The following is a 16490-nucleotide window of genomic DNA, read 5'->3' on the forward strand; positions in this document are numbered from 1 at the left end:
ACAGACCCTCATGCTCGTATGGCAAGCATTTTGCCAACTGAGTTATTTCTTCCCTTGTAAAATTTTATTTTTATTATCTGTTATGTGTATGTATGGGGATAGGATATGTGCACATGAGTGCAGGTGTCCACAAAGACCAAAGGTGCTGGATTCCCCTGAAACTGAAGTTACAGGTGGTTACAAGCTGCCTGACTTGGAAGCTGGGAATCAAATTTGAGTCCTTTGTAAGAGCAGTATGAGCTCTTAACTGCCAAGCCATCTTCCAGCCCCAACCCTTCATTTAAAAAATTTCTTTGTGATATTTGGAGATGTCTCACTATGTAGCCTAGGTTGGCCTGGAACTTGTCAGATAGGCCAGGCTAGCCTCTAATTAGCCATGTTCCCTCTTCTGCCTCCCAAGACCTGGAATTACACAACACAACACACACACACACACACACACACACACACACACACACACACACACACACACTCAATTCATCCATCCTGTTCCCATTCATTATTCAAGCAAAACAGCCACCATAGTCATTAGATTAGCTGGCTTGCAAAAGTTTCCAGCTGCTCCTTCCAGCAATCTGTATGCAGTTCTGCCCTAATGACAAATGGCATTGTGTGGCAGGAGGTGCTAGAGTATATAGGATGGGGTAGATTAGTTCAGGATAGCTTGATCCATGTAGCTTAGCTATGAGGAAGCCATCATCCATGTTAGGTGAAGATTTTCCAGTGTGTCTGCTTTGGGGTCACCCATGCTCCTGCTCACAACCCCTCACTCATGCTTTTTAAATAAGCCAATAAACTTGCTATGTAGCCAAGGCTGCCCTGTTGCTCTTGAACTGATATTCCTGCTTTCATTTTCCAAGTGCTGGGATTATAGGCATCAAGTGCCACCACCCCCTGACTCTTGGGGACGATACCTTATTCTCAGGCTCCTTTTACAACTTCTCCCTCCCTCTCTGACGGCCCTAAACTGAGCAGCTTTGCTCCTCACCATGCTCTTCTACCTCACCACAGCCCCAAGCAACAAAGCAAAGTGACCTCTTCATCCTTTTCATCCTGTAGCTAGAGTTTTCCTGCCTGGCCCACAGTCAGGACAAATCTCTCTCACCTGCCAGTCCCACAGCCGCTCAGACCCGGCCAAGTAAACACAGAGACTTATATTGCTTACAAACTGTATGGCCGTGGCAGGCTTCTTGCTAACTGTTCTTACAGCTTAAATTAATCCATTTCTATAAATCTATACCTTGCCATGTGGCTCGTGGCTTACTGGCATCTTCACATGCTGTTTGTCATCGTGGCGGCTGGCATTGTCTCTCTGACTCAGCCTTCCACTTCCCAGCTTTATTCTCCTCCTTGTCCTGCCTATACTTCCTGCCTAGCCACTGGCCAATCAGTGATTTATTTATTGACCAATCAGCAACACACTTGACATACAGACCATCCCACAGCACCATTCTCTGAAATGGAATCAAGATACCTCTTTACGCTTTTAAGTTCATTTTCTGAAGTCTTTTGTCACAGCAACATGAAGATGACTAATGCAGTGTTTAGAAGGGACAGGGGCAGAGCCTGGCATCAGTACATCACAGAACTTGAGCAGGGTCTCCTGAGGCTTCTTTACACAGGGTGGCAGAGAAAAGAACAGATTCTCTAGCTTAATAGGGTACTTTCAAACATGCATACAGTCCTGGGTTTCAACTGCAGCACTGTAATCAACCATGGTGGTGAATGCATGCCATTTCTAGCACTTGAGAGGCAAGAGGATCAGAAGTTCAAGGCTGTTCTTGAGTACATAATGAGTTCAAAGCTCAAAGTCATCTTTGGCTATGTAGAGAGTTTGAGGGAAGCTTGAGGTGTACAGTAACTAATCTTGGTTGTTAACTGCATCTGGAACCAACTAAAACCCAAGCAGCTGGGCATGCCTGTGAGGGATTCTTTTTTTTTTTTTTTTAATTGGGTCATTTGAGATGGGAAGACCATAAATCTGGGCCACATGTTCTGGTGGCAGTCCATATAAAAGGACATGGAATAAGGAAGCTCTTGCTTTTTGCCTGCTTGTTCTCACTCTCCCAACTTTACCTATGCTGCTGCTGAGGCATTACTTCCCTGGTATTAGAACTGACTTCCAACTTAGACTGAAGACCAGCAGCTCTCTAGGAATCCCCCAGGACTCCAGCACCAGACAGCGACTGCTGAGCCTTGTGCACTGAACAACTACCACATCCTTGGCCTTTCTGTCAGGAGATAGCAATTGTTGGACTACCCTGGAAACTGCTCTAATAATTCCCATACATATATTTTATATAAGTAGCTGGGCATTCCTTATCCTTATCCTCAGAGTCTGGTAGAATGAACACACACACACACACACACACACACACACACACACACACACACACACACACACACACACACATATATTTAGAGAACCCTGATTAATGGAGGGTGCATGAAACCAAAAAAGAGGAAGGAAGGGAGGAAGAACTAAGGATGAATCTTTCTCTCATAATCCACAGTCTGTGAAACCAGGAAGCAAAGTTCCAGGTCTTTGTTTGGCACCTAACAGGAGGACTGACTCTCCCAGGACCTTCACATGTATGATCTCTGTCATCCTAGACTCTTTTCTTTTTGAAGAAAAACATTTATCTATGTTGGCTTCCAGAGCATGGGGCCTGGGCTCAGTAGGTGACAAAGGCTTGCTGTGCAGATGTACATGCAGCCACTCTTCTCTCCTGTGGGTCAACGGAAGGGCAATGTCATGTGGATTTATTATATCCTAGGAGACTGGAGGCCAATACATTGTACCTGGGCATTTGCTCCGATGGATTATCCCTCCCAAACTGCCACAGTGGGTGAGATGGAGACCCCAGTGCCACTCAAGGCCAAAGAAGACCTCTCTAACTCCAGGTTGTTAGGGAAGGGACCCTACAGGGGAAGCAAGGATGGCTCAGGACTCCAGCCCATGGGGATTGTGCTGCCCACACTCACAGTGGGCCTTACCATCTCAGTTAACCTAATTTAAGAACTCCCTCCCAGACAAGTACAGAGGTTTGTCTTGACATGATTCTAGAACTCTTTCAAGTAGTCAAAATGAGCCAGCACAGGCTGGGGAGGAAGCAAGTGGAGGCAGAAGTCCTAAGGACCCCCCAGAATCACAGTGGTGATAAGCTAGCCACCGTCTCCAGCCTCTTCCTCAGGAGCACTCCCAGGGCTGAGTGGACAGCTGGAAGGTTCAGAATGACTACCATCCTAGTTCTGTTTCTTTGATAAAACACCCTGACAAAAACAGTTCAGGAAGAAAGGTGTTTCAATTGCTGTGACAATACACCAGACAAAGGCAACTTAGAAAAGAAATTTCATTTAGGTTCACAGCTCCAGAGAGCTAGAATTATGATCATCATGACAGGGAGCATGGCAGCAGGCAATGGTGCTGGAGTAGTAGCTGAGAGCTTGTATATCCATCCATAAGCATGAGGCAGAGAGAGCTAACTGGGAATCCCATGAGTCTTTGAAACCTTAAAGCCCACCCCGCAGTGACACGTCCTCCAACAACGCCACACCTCCTAATCCTTCCTGAAAAGTTCCACCAATTGGGACCAAGTATTTAAATACATGAGCCTATGGGCTATTCTCATTCAAACTACCACAAAGGAGGTTGTTTATTTTAGCTCACAATTCCAAATAACACTTCATTACTGTGGAGAGTGAAAGGATCAGCCAAGGCACCCCAAGACCAAGTTCGTAACACAAAGGAGATTTATTTGCTCCAGAGGGACAAAGAGCAGGGAATAAGAGACAAAGACAGAGGATGAGGGAGATGGGGAAGGGAACAAGGGAGAGGGAGGAGGGATATTTGTCCTGGAGGGACAGAGACTGCCTCTGGATAGAGAGGAGACAGACATGGCCCATAGGGAAAAAGGGAACCCCCATGTTAGGATGTGTTTATTCTGATTGGACACGTTAATTAGGTGAGCCAAAGGGGGGGGCTTTAGATTGCTGAACTTCAATATTTTGATAGCTGGACTTTGGTGGTCAGCCTGGGATGGGGGGGTGGGGGAGTGGGGGAGTGAGAGGGTTGGGAAGTGGGGGGGTGGGGAGGTAGGAGAGTGAGAGGGTTGGGGAGTGGGGGACAGAGGAAATGTCCAAATAAGGGAATAGACCTTGGGGGCTAGCTTTCAGAATGTAATCTGATGGTTTTTAGCAAGGCAGAGAGCATGGGGAAGGGCAAGGCCTGCCAGAGCCGTGTTTGCCATGCTAGATCCCTTGAGAGAGGTCAAGGCGGCAGGAAGTTGAGGCAAGCAGTTGTATTCACAGTCAAGGGCAGTGCTCATTTTACTCTCCATTCTCATACAGTCCAGGGCCCCGAACCACGTAAGGTTGATGTCCACTTTCAGGCTAGATCTTCCCACATCAATTAAGTCAGAGAGGATGATCCCAGACAGACCTTTCCCACAGGCCAACCTGATCCAGGCAACCGCTCACTGAGACTCTCTTCCCAGGGGATTCTAGGTCGTGTCAAGTTGACAAAGCTAATGAGCACAACTGGGACAGCAGTTATTTGCAGGCAAAACACGCACACATAAAATAAGTTTAAAAATAAAGTAAAAAGGAGTGGTGAAGTGGGTAAAATGTTTGCTGCCAAGACTGATGACCTGAGTTCAATCTTTAAGACTCACATGATGGTATGAGAGAACCAACTCCACAGGGTTGTCCTCTGTCTTACACGTGCCCACACATATACATAGTACAATGATGTAATCAAATATTTTAAAGTTTGAAAACACCATAACAATACCTAGTACTCTGCATGCTAATTTAAAAATAAATTAAAAACCCAAACATACTAAAAAATGGGGCTTGCTATTAACCAAGTTCTGGGTTCTAGCCCCAGCACCTTATAAAATAAGCATGGTGCGTGCCTACACTCCCAGCACTTTTTTTTTTTTTTTTGAGTTTTTTGGTTTTCTCTGTGTAGTTTTGGTGCTGTCCTAGATCTCACTCTGTTGACCAGGCTGGCCTCGAACTCACAGAGATCCACCTATCTCTGCCTCCCGAGTGCTGGGATTAAAGGTGTGCGCCACCACCGCCCGGCAGGACTACTCATTTCATGAACAGTATTTTTGTTGTTCTGTTGAGTGGAGAATCTCACTGTACAGCAAAGGTTGGTCTCAAATTTATTATCTTCCTACCTTGGCCTCTCCAGTGCCAGGATTTGTAGCATTTCTGAATCCTCCCCGAGTGGTACAGGGTTATATATTAGACAAACACTCTACCACAGCCCTCTTTTTACTAAGGCAGATCCTCACTAAGTTACTCTTAAACTCTGAACTCTGCAGTCCAGGTAGACCTTGAATTTGGATGTCTCAGCCACCCAGGTACCAAACTCATGCAGTGTGTGTGAGGGGTGGTGGTGGGGGTTGGGGGAGACTCATATATCCCAGGCTGGCCTTGAACTTCTGATTTTTCTGCACCTGTCTCCAAGAGCTGAGATTACAGATGTGCACCTCCAATTTTATGTGGTGGTAGCATTAGAACCTCGATTTTCATGCATCCTAGGCCAGCACTCTACCGATTCTACGTCTCCAACCTAGAACTTTGTCTTTGATTCATGGCCTTGTAACCCTTGAACATCCTGTCTCCTGCCCACACACCTGCACCTGCACCTTGAGCAGGCTCATGTGACTGTACAAAGCTACTCGCTTAGACTCCCTCTCCCCTTCCCCATGAAGGCTGCTGGCGGGACAAGCCCTGATCCTTAAGTTGGGAAAGTGGGTACACATTCCAAGAAGTGCCCCTGAGACTTGGCCTCAGCAGGTATTGGGAAGCAATGGACCATAGCCGGCCGGCTAGCTTGCCACGCTGCGTCTCCAAGCCGGCAGCCACGCGGAGCAGCGTCCCAACCCAGCCTCACCCACCCTCATCCAGAGGCGCTGAGGAACCTGAGAAGCTTGTGGGTCTGGGGGCTAAGGATGGGGCTTGTACCCCCTCTACAAAAAGACTGCTGGGTTCCTCCCCCAGCGAATGCTGTGGCTGAATTTGCACTCCGATATAAGCCTCACCCAGAAGGCCCCACCTTAGGCCACAAGCTCTTATATTCAGTACTTAATCTGTTGTTATACACCGGCTGTAAATTTTATCCACCAAACCCACTCATATCTCCACCAGCAAGTCTCAGCCTCAAGTACCATTCCTCAAAACTCATCTCCTGGTTCCATTCTCCAGATCTAGACCCAGCTTTCTGCCTCGCCTTGGATGCCTGGAGCTCTGAGCTCTATTCATCCAGCCAGACCTTAAGCCTCACTTACCTGCGCTTGGCCAGCACCGCCCCCACTGCTCCCGGGCGCGGGGAGGAGGCCCCGACTGAGTAGGACTAAGTAGAGCTGGAGAAATAGGAGGTTCAGAGTGTGAGAAATAGCCAGAGAAAGGACTGGGATAGCCCGCCTCGAATGAGGGAGCTAAAAAGTTAAAAGCAATAAGTTGTAAGGTCCTGTGGAGGGCTTCCCTCCCCTCCCCGCACCTGCCTGATCTACTGAAACCCCTATCCCCCGTGGGTCAAATTAACCAAAGGGAAGAAGAAATGCTTTCTTGGTGAATCTTGTTTTGCTTCCTGCAGACAGGAGATGACGTTACTTGGATCCTGGCTTCACATTCCAAACCAGAGCATTGCTTTCTTTCATTGCTGTGGTTGTTAAAAACAGTTTTGTTGGGATGATTCCCAATATAACATTGGGGGAAATTCACGTGTCGCTTACTGCCCCATCGGAAATGGACCTTTCCTGACAGTAAGATGACTGAAGGTGCCTGCCACTAAGCCTGATGACCTTAATTTGATTCCTGGGTCCCACTGACTCTCCAAGTTGTCCCCAAATCTCCACACCCTTCCTCACTGTGGTTCTCCTAACCCCAGCCCCCAGATAAATAAAATTTAAAAAGTGCACCATCAGCTATAATTTTATTCAGCCATTGAAAATGAAATTATGAAATTTCAGGAAAATGGATGAACTGGAAAATGCACCATCAGGTGACCAGGCTTTAGAGGGAGTAACACTAAGTTCTCTCCCACAGGCCTCAGCTCTGCTTTGCTGTATGTATGTATTCATGTTGGAGCGAGTGTCTAAGGTTAGAACAGAGCAAGAAAAAGGCAAGATGGCTCCTTGATTCAGTGGGTAAAAGCACCTGCTGCCAAGCCCGATGACCTGAGTTCCATTCCCAGGACCCACTTGGTGGAAGGAGATAACAGAGTGTGTCCTCTGACCCCATGGGTATGCCATGGTGCATGTGTGTGCCTCCAACCATGCACAAAATAGTAAAAAAAAGTTAAAAGTAATAAAACAATTTAAAAGCCAGCTAATTATAAGAATATCCATGAGAGGCTGGGGATAAAAACTGTTAAGGGAGAGGGCTGGGGACAGTGTTGGACCCCATATAATAAGGTAGTAGTAGAAGATGCGGGTTGAGAGGCCTGGGTAAAGTGGAGGCAACTTCAAGGCTCATGATGCAAGTAACCTGGAGAGACAGATGCAAAGGAGAGCTTGGTCTGTCTGTGGGAAGTAGAAGCCCAGCAGAAGTCTCACAGAGAGGGGGGAGGGGAGGAGCAAAGGAGGGAGGGAGAGAAGAGAGAGGGCAAGTCATTGCAGGGCGGGGCTCTGACTATAAGGGTGAAGCCAACCTATTGATCCCACAGGCAGTACACCCTATAAGCAAGCACCGGCTCTCAGGACCACACCGGCACTGGTGAGTTCTCCTCTGACTAGAGTGGGTCCTTTGTCACCTGCCTCTCTTTCAGAGAGTTCCAGGGCCTTGCTTGAGACACTGGTGTCTTTATCCTTCCCTCCCACTTCCATAGGTGGCCCCATTAAACCTTCAGGTACCCGGAGAGGAGATCTGGCCTGCACCATGAAACTGTGGCTCTTTGCCTGCCTGGTCGCCTGCTTTGTTTGGACCTGGGTGCCTGTTGACCATGTCCAAGGTACTGCCCGTAGCCACTCTTTCCTTGCTCCAGCTTTCCAGATGTCGCTTTCTCGGCTCACTTGGGCTCCTCGCCCCCTACTTGTTGAACTCTCCACTGATTCTGTATCCTTTGAGTTCTTCAGTGGCTCTTGAGAGGTTGGGCAAAGCAAGAATTCCTGGTACTACTGGGGCTGGATGGTTAGAAATGAAGGGTCCCCAGCTACCTATTCCAGGACCCCTCACCTCCATGCTGGTGTGCTTCCTTTGCAAGATTCAAGAGGCTTGGGAGCTGCAGGAAGCAGAAGGTGGCTTCCAATTGGGGGAAAATGCACTTAGAGCCAGGAGTGCATTTTGATGCCTTTCCTCTGCCTAGCTAGGGATGTGAGGTTGAGCTCTGAGCCCTGGGTGTCTTCCAAAGTGGATTCCCTGCCTTTCCTCCCTGTGTAGTCTAGCTAAGGGCCTAACGTTGTCTTTTGTGAGACTCAGTTTCCTCATCTGCCAAGCAGGAATGAAAAATTTAAGAATCCAGTGAAAAATACTTACTCCCAGGTCACGGTCAGGGAACCGTTTCTGGATCTTCTTCACCCTACTGGAAAGCAGGTACTTGAGGATTCAGTCACTCAAGGCCAAGTCTCAAGCACAGAGCATCTCTACAGAGTCTTGCCACTCGGTGCTTCATCTCTGAGGAAACATGGGGTCTCAGCAGGTGTCAAAACAAGGTCCCAGGCCAGGTTGAGGACCCAAGATCCTACCCCCTGCCCTGCCTGCTCCTCTACTATGTCCTACAGGTTCAAGCTTCCAGCAGAGTCTACTTTATGTTCAGGAGGGAGGCTTGGCTTTCTTTCTACAGTCTGCTATCAGAGCCAGGCCCAGCCTCTGCCCTTTGATCCTGGGAGAAAAGTGGCCCCCAGTGTTTGAAAACACCTGCCAAGGATCCCCGGAGCCCCAGTTCTTATCTAACACCACTGCCCCTTGTCCTCAAGAACCAAAGTAGAGGAATGGTAAGGAGAATGAGTTCTCTCCCTGAACCACTGTGCTGGTTTCTACTTGAACTCAGATTTGATTCCAGAGGCAAGATTTGGCAGATAGGGCTCACAGATAACCTTGAAGCTTGGCTAGATTGAGGAACCCACTGTATTATCAAGCCTTTTTTGTTTATTCATTTACTTTTCTATTTCCCAGAACTTTCTAGAATCATCTCCTTCTCCTTGGGCACTCCTCCGAGCTCCTGCACATACTCTTTTTGTGTAGAAAACTTCTCTGTCTCCTCTACCAGGTTGAAACTCCCCTGAGACACTAGGTCCAATTTATGTCAGTATTGTCTAGATATTTGGTACCTAGGAGAACTCTTTTAAGCTTTTGTTCGGCCAGCAGGGGAACTAACAAAGAATGGTCAGGTTAGCAGTTATTAATATCTTAAGATGGGTAGAGAGAAGAAAAGGAATTTAACCTGGTATCATGTACGGACAGGCCAGACCATAGCTGAGATCTTCAGAAAAGTTGAGTAATCTGTCTGTTTGTTTATTTATCCTAGTTACATATATCCATTTATTTACTTACTTTATGTAGAGACAACAGGACAACTCACAGGAGTTGGTTCTCTCCTTCACTATGTGGATCCTCAGGATCAAACTCAGGCTATTAGAACTTGGTGGCAAGTGCCTTTGCCTCTCTGGCCCCAGGTGTGTGTGTGTGTGTGTGTGTGTGTGTGTGTGTGTGTGTGTGTGTGTGTGTGTGTGTTTCTTTGTTTTTTTTTTTTTATTTTTTTTTAAGAAAAGGTCCCACTATGTATATATACCTTACTGTGTAGACCAGGCTGTCTTCAGACTCTTAGAAATCCTTCTGCCTCTGCCTTCTGAGTGCTGGGATTAAAGGCATGTGCCACCATACTTGGCCTTTAATTTTTTTTCATTAAAAAAATTTTTTTGGAGATGAGGTTTCCCTATGTAGCCCTGGCTGTCCTAGATCTCACTCTGTAGAGCAGGATAGCCTCAAACTCAGCAATCTGCTTGCCTCTTGCCTACTGAATTTGGGATTAAAGTTGTATGCCACCACACCTAGCTAATTTTTCATTTTAAAAATTAAGATAGGATCTCACCCGGTGGTGGCGGCACACACCTTTAATCCCAGCACTTGGGAGGCAGAGAAAGGCGGATCTCTGTGAGTTCGAAGCCAACCTGGGCTACAGAGTGAGTTCCAGGTCTCCAGGTCAGGCTCCAAAGCTACAGAGAAACCCTATCTCAAAACAAAACAAAACAAAACAAAAAACAAACCAAACCAAACAAAAGATAGGGTCTCATATATCTCAAGCTGGTCTCTAACTTGCTACCTAGCTGACTTTGAAATTCTGATCTACCTGCCTCCATTTCCCAGGTGCTAGGATTCCAGGCATATACTACCACACCTGGTTTATGTAGTTCTGGGGATCCAACCCAGGGGCTCATACAAGTTAGGTAAACACTTTACCAACTGAGTTATAGTTCTAGTCAAAATTTAGGTGGTGCCGTGAGACAGGGTCTCAGTGGCTCAGACTGGTTTCAAACTCATGACCTTCTGCACCAGCATCTGGACTGCAGGGCTTACAGATGTGCATGTGCCTCAATGTCTGCAAGTGCGCACCTGTCCTCTACCTCAGAGCAGAAACAGAAAGGCCCCTGGGATGTTTCTTTGCCTACCTGCACTCTACAATTCCTGCCAGCATCCTTATATCAAGAGCTGAGAGCAAGCCAGGAAGCTTCCTTATCTCCCAGGTAGCCTGTTGACCTCTGTATCTAGAAGGTGGTGTGTGTGTGTGTGTGTGTGTGTGTGTGTGTGTGTGTGTGTGTGTGCACCATGCTCACATCTTTGATTGTCCCTGCCAGTAATGTGCCCCTGGAATCATGGATGTGGCTGAGTCATCTAGTTGCAGGTACCTTTTTGTGATTTTTTTTTATTTTTGAGTATTTCATATATGCAATATGTTTTGATCAAATCTATTCCTTATTCCCTTTCCTTCTCTATCACCCCTATCCCCCTACCACTTCCCCACCTGACTTAATGTGCTCTGTTTTTAAACCCACTTAGTCCACTGAATGCTGCCTGTATGTGTATGGCTGAAGGATCATATATTAGAGCAGGGGTAATCTTTCTGGGACCATGTCCCTGAAGAAAACCAAGCCTCTCCTAGCAACCATCAATTTCCAATAGCTTGTCAGATAGGGGTAAGACTTGATGAGTCCCCTCCACCCACCCATGCTGAGATTCTGGCTGCCTTGATCTTGTGTGGGTCTGTGCACGCATCACAGCTCCTATAATTGATGTGTGCAATGGCCTCATCATGTCCAGCAAATACTCTTTCTTTGAAGATGTCTTCCTCTGAGTCTTGCAATTTTTCTGCCCCCTCTTCTGAGATAATCCCTGAACCTTGTGGGAAGGAAGTATGATATAGATGTCTCATTTATAGTTGGAAATTCCATGGGCCCTTACCCTGAATGTTAATCTGTTGTGGGTCTTTGGGATAATTGTCATCTAATATAAAAAGAAGCCGTTGTGGAATATTACTTTAAGATGTGTTACATTTGTTTATGCTCTGGAACATTTGTTTAATGATGCAAAGATGTGCTGCATTCTTTTATGTTGCATTTGTTTAACTCTGTGAAGCTGTGTTACTTGGCCTTTCTATACTCTAATATAGCGCTGAAAGGTCAATAGCAAGGGAGAAAGGATAGGTGAGGCTGGCAGGCAGAGAGAATAAATAGAAGGAGAAATCTTGGAGGAGCAAAAAGAAAGAGCAAGAGAAAAGAAGGAAGAGGATATCAGGGGCCAGCCACCCAGCTACAGAGCAAACCACGGAGTAAGAGTGAAAGTAAGATTACAGAAGTAAGAAAAGGAAAGAGCCCAGAGGTAAAAGGTAGACAGGATAATTTAAAGTTAAGAAAATCTGGCTAAAAACAAGTCAAGCTAAGGGTGGGTATTTATAATTAAGAATAAGCCTCCATGTATGATTTATTTGGGAACTGGGTGGCGGGCCCCCCCAAAAAGCAAAAACAACCAACAACAAAAGTTCACTGATGAGGGTAATAACTTATGAGTATATGGATAAGAACGTAAAGGACAGTTTATTACTATGTCTACTTTTTAGAATAATAGTATTAAGTTCTCATTTAGGGCCTATGACCCAGTCATACACACACACACACACACACACACACACACACACACACACACACACGCACGCACGCACGTGCACACACACACACACATGTGCTACATGTTTGTGGAGGTCAGGGGATGATAATTTGTGACTCTCTCCATGTGGATTCTGGGGACTGAACTTAGGTGGCAAGCACCTTTACCCACTGAGCCATCTCACTTGCCTCTGTAGGTGCCTTTGAAGACTGCTGCCTGGGTTACCAATCCAGGATCAAATGGAATATTCTCCAGCACGCTAGGCATTATCGCGTGCAGGAAGTGAGTGGAAGCTGCAACCTACGTGCTGTGATGTGAGCAGAACCTTTCGTGTTGCTGGGTGAGAGTCATGAACACCTTAGATCCTCCAGCCCTAACCTGGCATCCACCTTTCCACCCTCTGTAGATTCCACTTCCGCCAGAAAGGCAAGGTGTGTATGAACCCAGAGAACAAGGATGTGAAGAGGGCGATGGAGATCTTGAATGCTAAGAACAAGCCAGTTGACAACCCCCAGAAGACCACCTCAGGTAGGTAAGACCCCAGCCAACAGCTCGGGGAGGGAAACAGCTCAGCATGCTAACATGCTGCTAGCTAACCCTCTTCAAAGAGTGAGTTGCTAGTGAGTCAGAGATGGAATGAATAGCTAATCAATTGCGTCAACCTCAGGTGTCCTCCCCCAAGAGCTCTCCCCTTTCTTCCCTTCAGTACTGTGCACTGAATCCAGGCTATTGGATATGCTACACAAGTGTTCTACCACTAAGAAGCATCTCTAGCCATTCCATTTTATTTTCTCTGTGTGTGTGCTGCATGCATGAGTATACAGTTGTGCATGTGGTGGTCGAACCTTTTATTGCTCTCTTGTCTTTACTGTCTTGAAAAAGGGTCACTCACTAAACTGGAAGCTTGCCATTTTGACTAGGATGACTGGCACTGGCCTGTGGGCTCTTAGACTGTGCCTATCTCCATTTTCCAAAACTAAAATTATAGGCATGTACAACCATGCCTCGTTAAAAAAAAAAAAAAAAAAAACTGTTTTTTTTTCTTGTTCAGATAGTTGCACATGCCCTTAATCCCAGCACTGACGAGACAGAGACAGGTGGATCTCTGTGAATCCGAGGCCAACCCTGGTCTACAGAGCTAGTTCTGGGATAGTCGAGGCTACATAAAGAAACCCTGTCTCGAAAAACAAAAACAAATTTTTTTCCCTTATTTTTTGAGATCATAATAATTGCATAATTTCTCCTTTCACTTTCCTCCCTCCTAGCCCTCCTGCATGCCCCTCTTGCCCTCTTTCAAATTCGTGGCCTCTTTTTTCATTAATTGTTATGTAATACATAAATTCCTGAACACATGAATATAACCTGATCAGTCTGTATAATATCACTTATGTGTATGTTTCATTTTGTATTCGATAACCAATTTGAGTGCTCTTCCATGGGGCAGACTGTTTCTCCCACTCTCAGAATGGGAGTAGTCTAAGGTTGAGGCCTCTTGGACTCCATCTGGCTCCATCTACATTAGTATGTCTATTGTTGCAAACTGCCTGGAAACCTGACTCTTAAAATCTTCCTGCTCACTCTTCCACAATGTTTCCTGAGCCTTTGGTGCAGGAGTTATGTTGTAGATGTATCCACTGGAACCGGGCTCCACAACTCTGCATTTTGATTTGTAGTTTTCTGTAGTGGTCTCCATCTGTTGCATCAAGAAGTTTCCTTGATGAGGGGTGAGAACTGCACCTCTCTGTGGGTATAAGGACAGATACTTAAAATGTAGTTAGGGATTATGCTGGTGTAGTAAAGTGGGGGTTGTAGGTTCTCTTCCAAGATCTGTGACTTCACTGGGCAGTTTGCCTAAGTTCCCAGTACCAGGCATGATTTCCCTCTTTTTGAGAAGTTCTAAAGTCTGATTAGAGAGCTGTTGGTTACCACCAAGGTATGTGTGTTACTCCTGCCCGCTTTGGATGACCATGCCATGCAGGCTGTTGTTGTGGTTCACAGGTTGACCAGCCTGGAGAGGGCTGTTGGTTGCTTCCCTCCTCTGAAAGCTTGCTGGTGCCGTGAAACATGCCTCATTTTTGCACAGTGCCTGAGGTTCAAACTCAGGTCGTCAAGGTTGCAGAGTAAGCACGCTGACCTACTGACCAATCTCCTCAGGCCTCTATATCTGGTTTTTTTTTTTTTTTTTTTTTTTTTTTTTTTTTTGAGACAGGGTCTCTTTATGTAGCCCTGGGCTGTCCTGGCACCCACTATGTAGAACACGTTGGCTTTGAACCCACAGAGAGCTGCCCGCCTCTGTGTTTCTGTCTCCCAAGTGCTGGAGTTAAAGGTGTGTGCCACCATGCCTGACTCCACCCTGTCTTTTGAGACCAGGTCTCCTACTGGATCTGGGGCTTGCTTCTTAGGCTAGGCTGGTTGGGCAGCGCTCCAGAGATTTTTGCCTCATCAGTGCTGGGATTATAAGTATATACCTACCACACCTGGATTCCTACATGGGTGCTCGGGACGGAACTCAGGTCCTCAGGCTTGTATGACAAGCACTTTACCCCACTGAGCGTCTCTCCGGTACATCCTTGTTTTAATTAATGAATTAGGTTTGTTTTCAGGGAGATCTAGGGAGATCGCTCACCTGTTAAAGTGCTGATGATACAGCTGTGAGGACTGGAGTTTGGATCCCCAGGAATCCATGTAAATGTTGGAATCCATGTAAATGTTGAGTGGGTGTGGTGGTCTTCCTGTAATTCCAGCCTCAGAACATGGAGACATGGGACCCACCTAACAAGCTGGCAGCTCTGGGTTTGATTGAGAGACCCTACCTTAATAAATAGGATCAAAGAGCAACGGAGCTTAATTTCTGACAACTGAGAGCCTCCACATGCATAGGCACACATGTGCATGCGCACCTACATGAGGAAAAAAATGCATGAACATACATGCACACTGTAAAATGTTACAACTCAGAGGAGAAAGGTATCCTGACAGTTGGGAGCCAAGAAATACCTCAAAGTCATACGGCTCAACAAACCTCACACAAAAGATTTATTTGGAAAGACACAGGAGGGAGGGTGGCTGCCTCTGCTTGGTCAAGAAGCAGCAGGAACTGGGTAGGAGACAGGGATATATAGGTTTTTCTTTGTGGGGAGGGGGCGGCTTTCCAGTATGGCCTGGGATTGGTGGGAATTTTGTGGTCTGATCTTGGGACAAGCTCAAGGATTGGTGGAATTCTTTTTCTTGGCCCTGTCTCAGGCTTGAGGGTCAAGTCAGGGTCAGGATGTTCTTTTCTTGGCCCTTTTTACCCTACACATAACAAATAGATACAAAATGGGAAAAATGAAAAAAACTTTCATCATATATATTGTATATTGAACCCCTGTCTCGCACTGCTCTGTACTACTTTTCTTTTCTGTTTTTTGGGACAATGTTTCCCTGTGTAGCTCTGGCTGTCCTGGAACTCACTCTGTAGACCAGGCTGGCCTCGAACTCAGAGCTCCATCAGCCTCTGCCACCCGAGTGCTGGAATTAAAGACATGCACCAGCACCAGCACTGCCTGGCTACCTTTTTCTAACATCATCTCCTCCCATTTATCCCATTATCCCTGGAGAGTTTCACTTCATTTCTACTTTAATGGATATAGACATGATTTTATTAGACTATATAAAATGTAGGAACCACAAATGAGAAAAAACAAAACATTTGCCATTTTAAGATTGACTTAATTCAAGTAGGGCAGTGGTGGCACATGCCTTTAATCCCAGCACTCAGGAGGCAGAGACAGGAAGATCATTGTGAGTTTGAGGCCAGCCTGGTCTACAGAGCAAGTTCCAGGCCAACCAGAACTGCACTGAGAAAGCCTGTCTTGAAAAAAAAAACAAAATAAACAAATAAAATAGAATCCATTTATTTTAATTTTGTATATGAGTGTTTGCTTTTATGTATGTGCACAAAAAGTGGGCCTGGTGTCAGGCCTCCTGCGACTGCAGTTGTAGATGGTTGTGAGTCATCATGTGGGTGCTAGGAATTCAACCCCAGTCCTCTGGAAGAGCAGCAAGTGCTCTTAACACTGGAACCTCTCTCCAGCCCCTGTTGGAACACTTACCTGTTTCTCTCCCTGTTTTCCAAAAGGCTCTCATACTGAGAGGAGGAAGTTAAATCATATGAAGTCTAAGGTGAGGAACCCCAGCAGCACTAGCATGAGGAACGCCACCCTAGGCCGGTCTAGGTAAGGACTCTTGGTCATGTGACCTTCCTCCCTCCATCAATTTGCTGACAGGGGTTACCCCCAGGAGCTGTGTGGTTACACCCTGAGATTCATGTGCAAGGGTCCTAGGTGGCTGTTGACACCTTTAATCCAGTTTAGGGGGCATCGGTAAAGGCTGAT

General features: G+C 46.3%; 1 protein-coding gene across 10 annotated transcripts in view; it reads left to right on the plus strand.

The window, feature by feature from the left end:
* Ccl25 (C-C motif chemokine ligand 25) overlaps nucleotides 1-16490 on the plus strand; it is a 60451-nt gene that overhangs the window by 21488 nt on the left and 22473 nt on the right. For 5 of the 10 annotated variants that reach the window (XM_052754706.1, XM_052754705.1, XM_052754703.1 and 2 more), the window contains 4 exons: nucleotides 7844-7966; nucleotides 12311-12428; nucleotides 12521-12642; nucleotides 16235-16331. In XM_052754706.1, the coding sequence (XP_052610666.1) occupies nucleotides 7894-7966; nucleotides 12311-12428; nucleotides 12521-12642; nucleotides 16235-16331 (410 nt within the window). In that variant the 5' untranslated portion in view covers nucleotides 7844-7893. Of the gene's footprint in view, nucleotides 1-7681; nucleotides 7732-7843; nucleotides 7967-12310; nucleotides 12429-12520; nucleotides 12643-16234; nucleotides 16332-16490 lie in introns of all 10 variants that reach the window. The other 5 variants (XM_052754697.1, XM_052754696.1, XM_052754698.1 and 2 more) reach the window with 3 other exon arrangements.

Source organism: Peromyscus californicus, unplaced genomic scaffold, assembly GCF_007827085.1.
Source record: "Peromyscus californicus insignis strain IS unplaced genomic scaffold, ASM782708v3 Scaffold_2__1_contigs__length_46816999, whole genome shotgun sequence".
Classification (NCBI taxonomy): domain Eukaryota; kingdom Metazoa; phylum Chordata; class Mammalia; order Rodentia; family Cricetidae; genus Peromyscus; species Peromyscus californicus.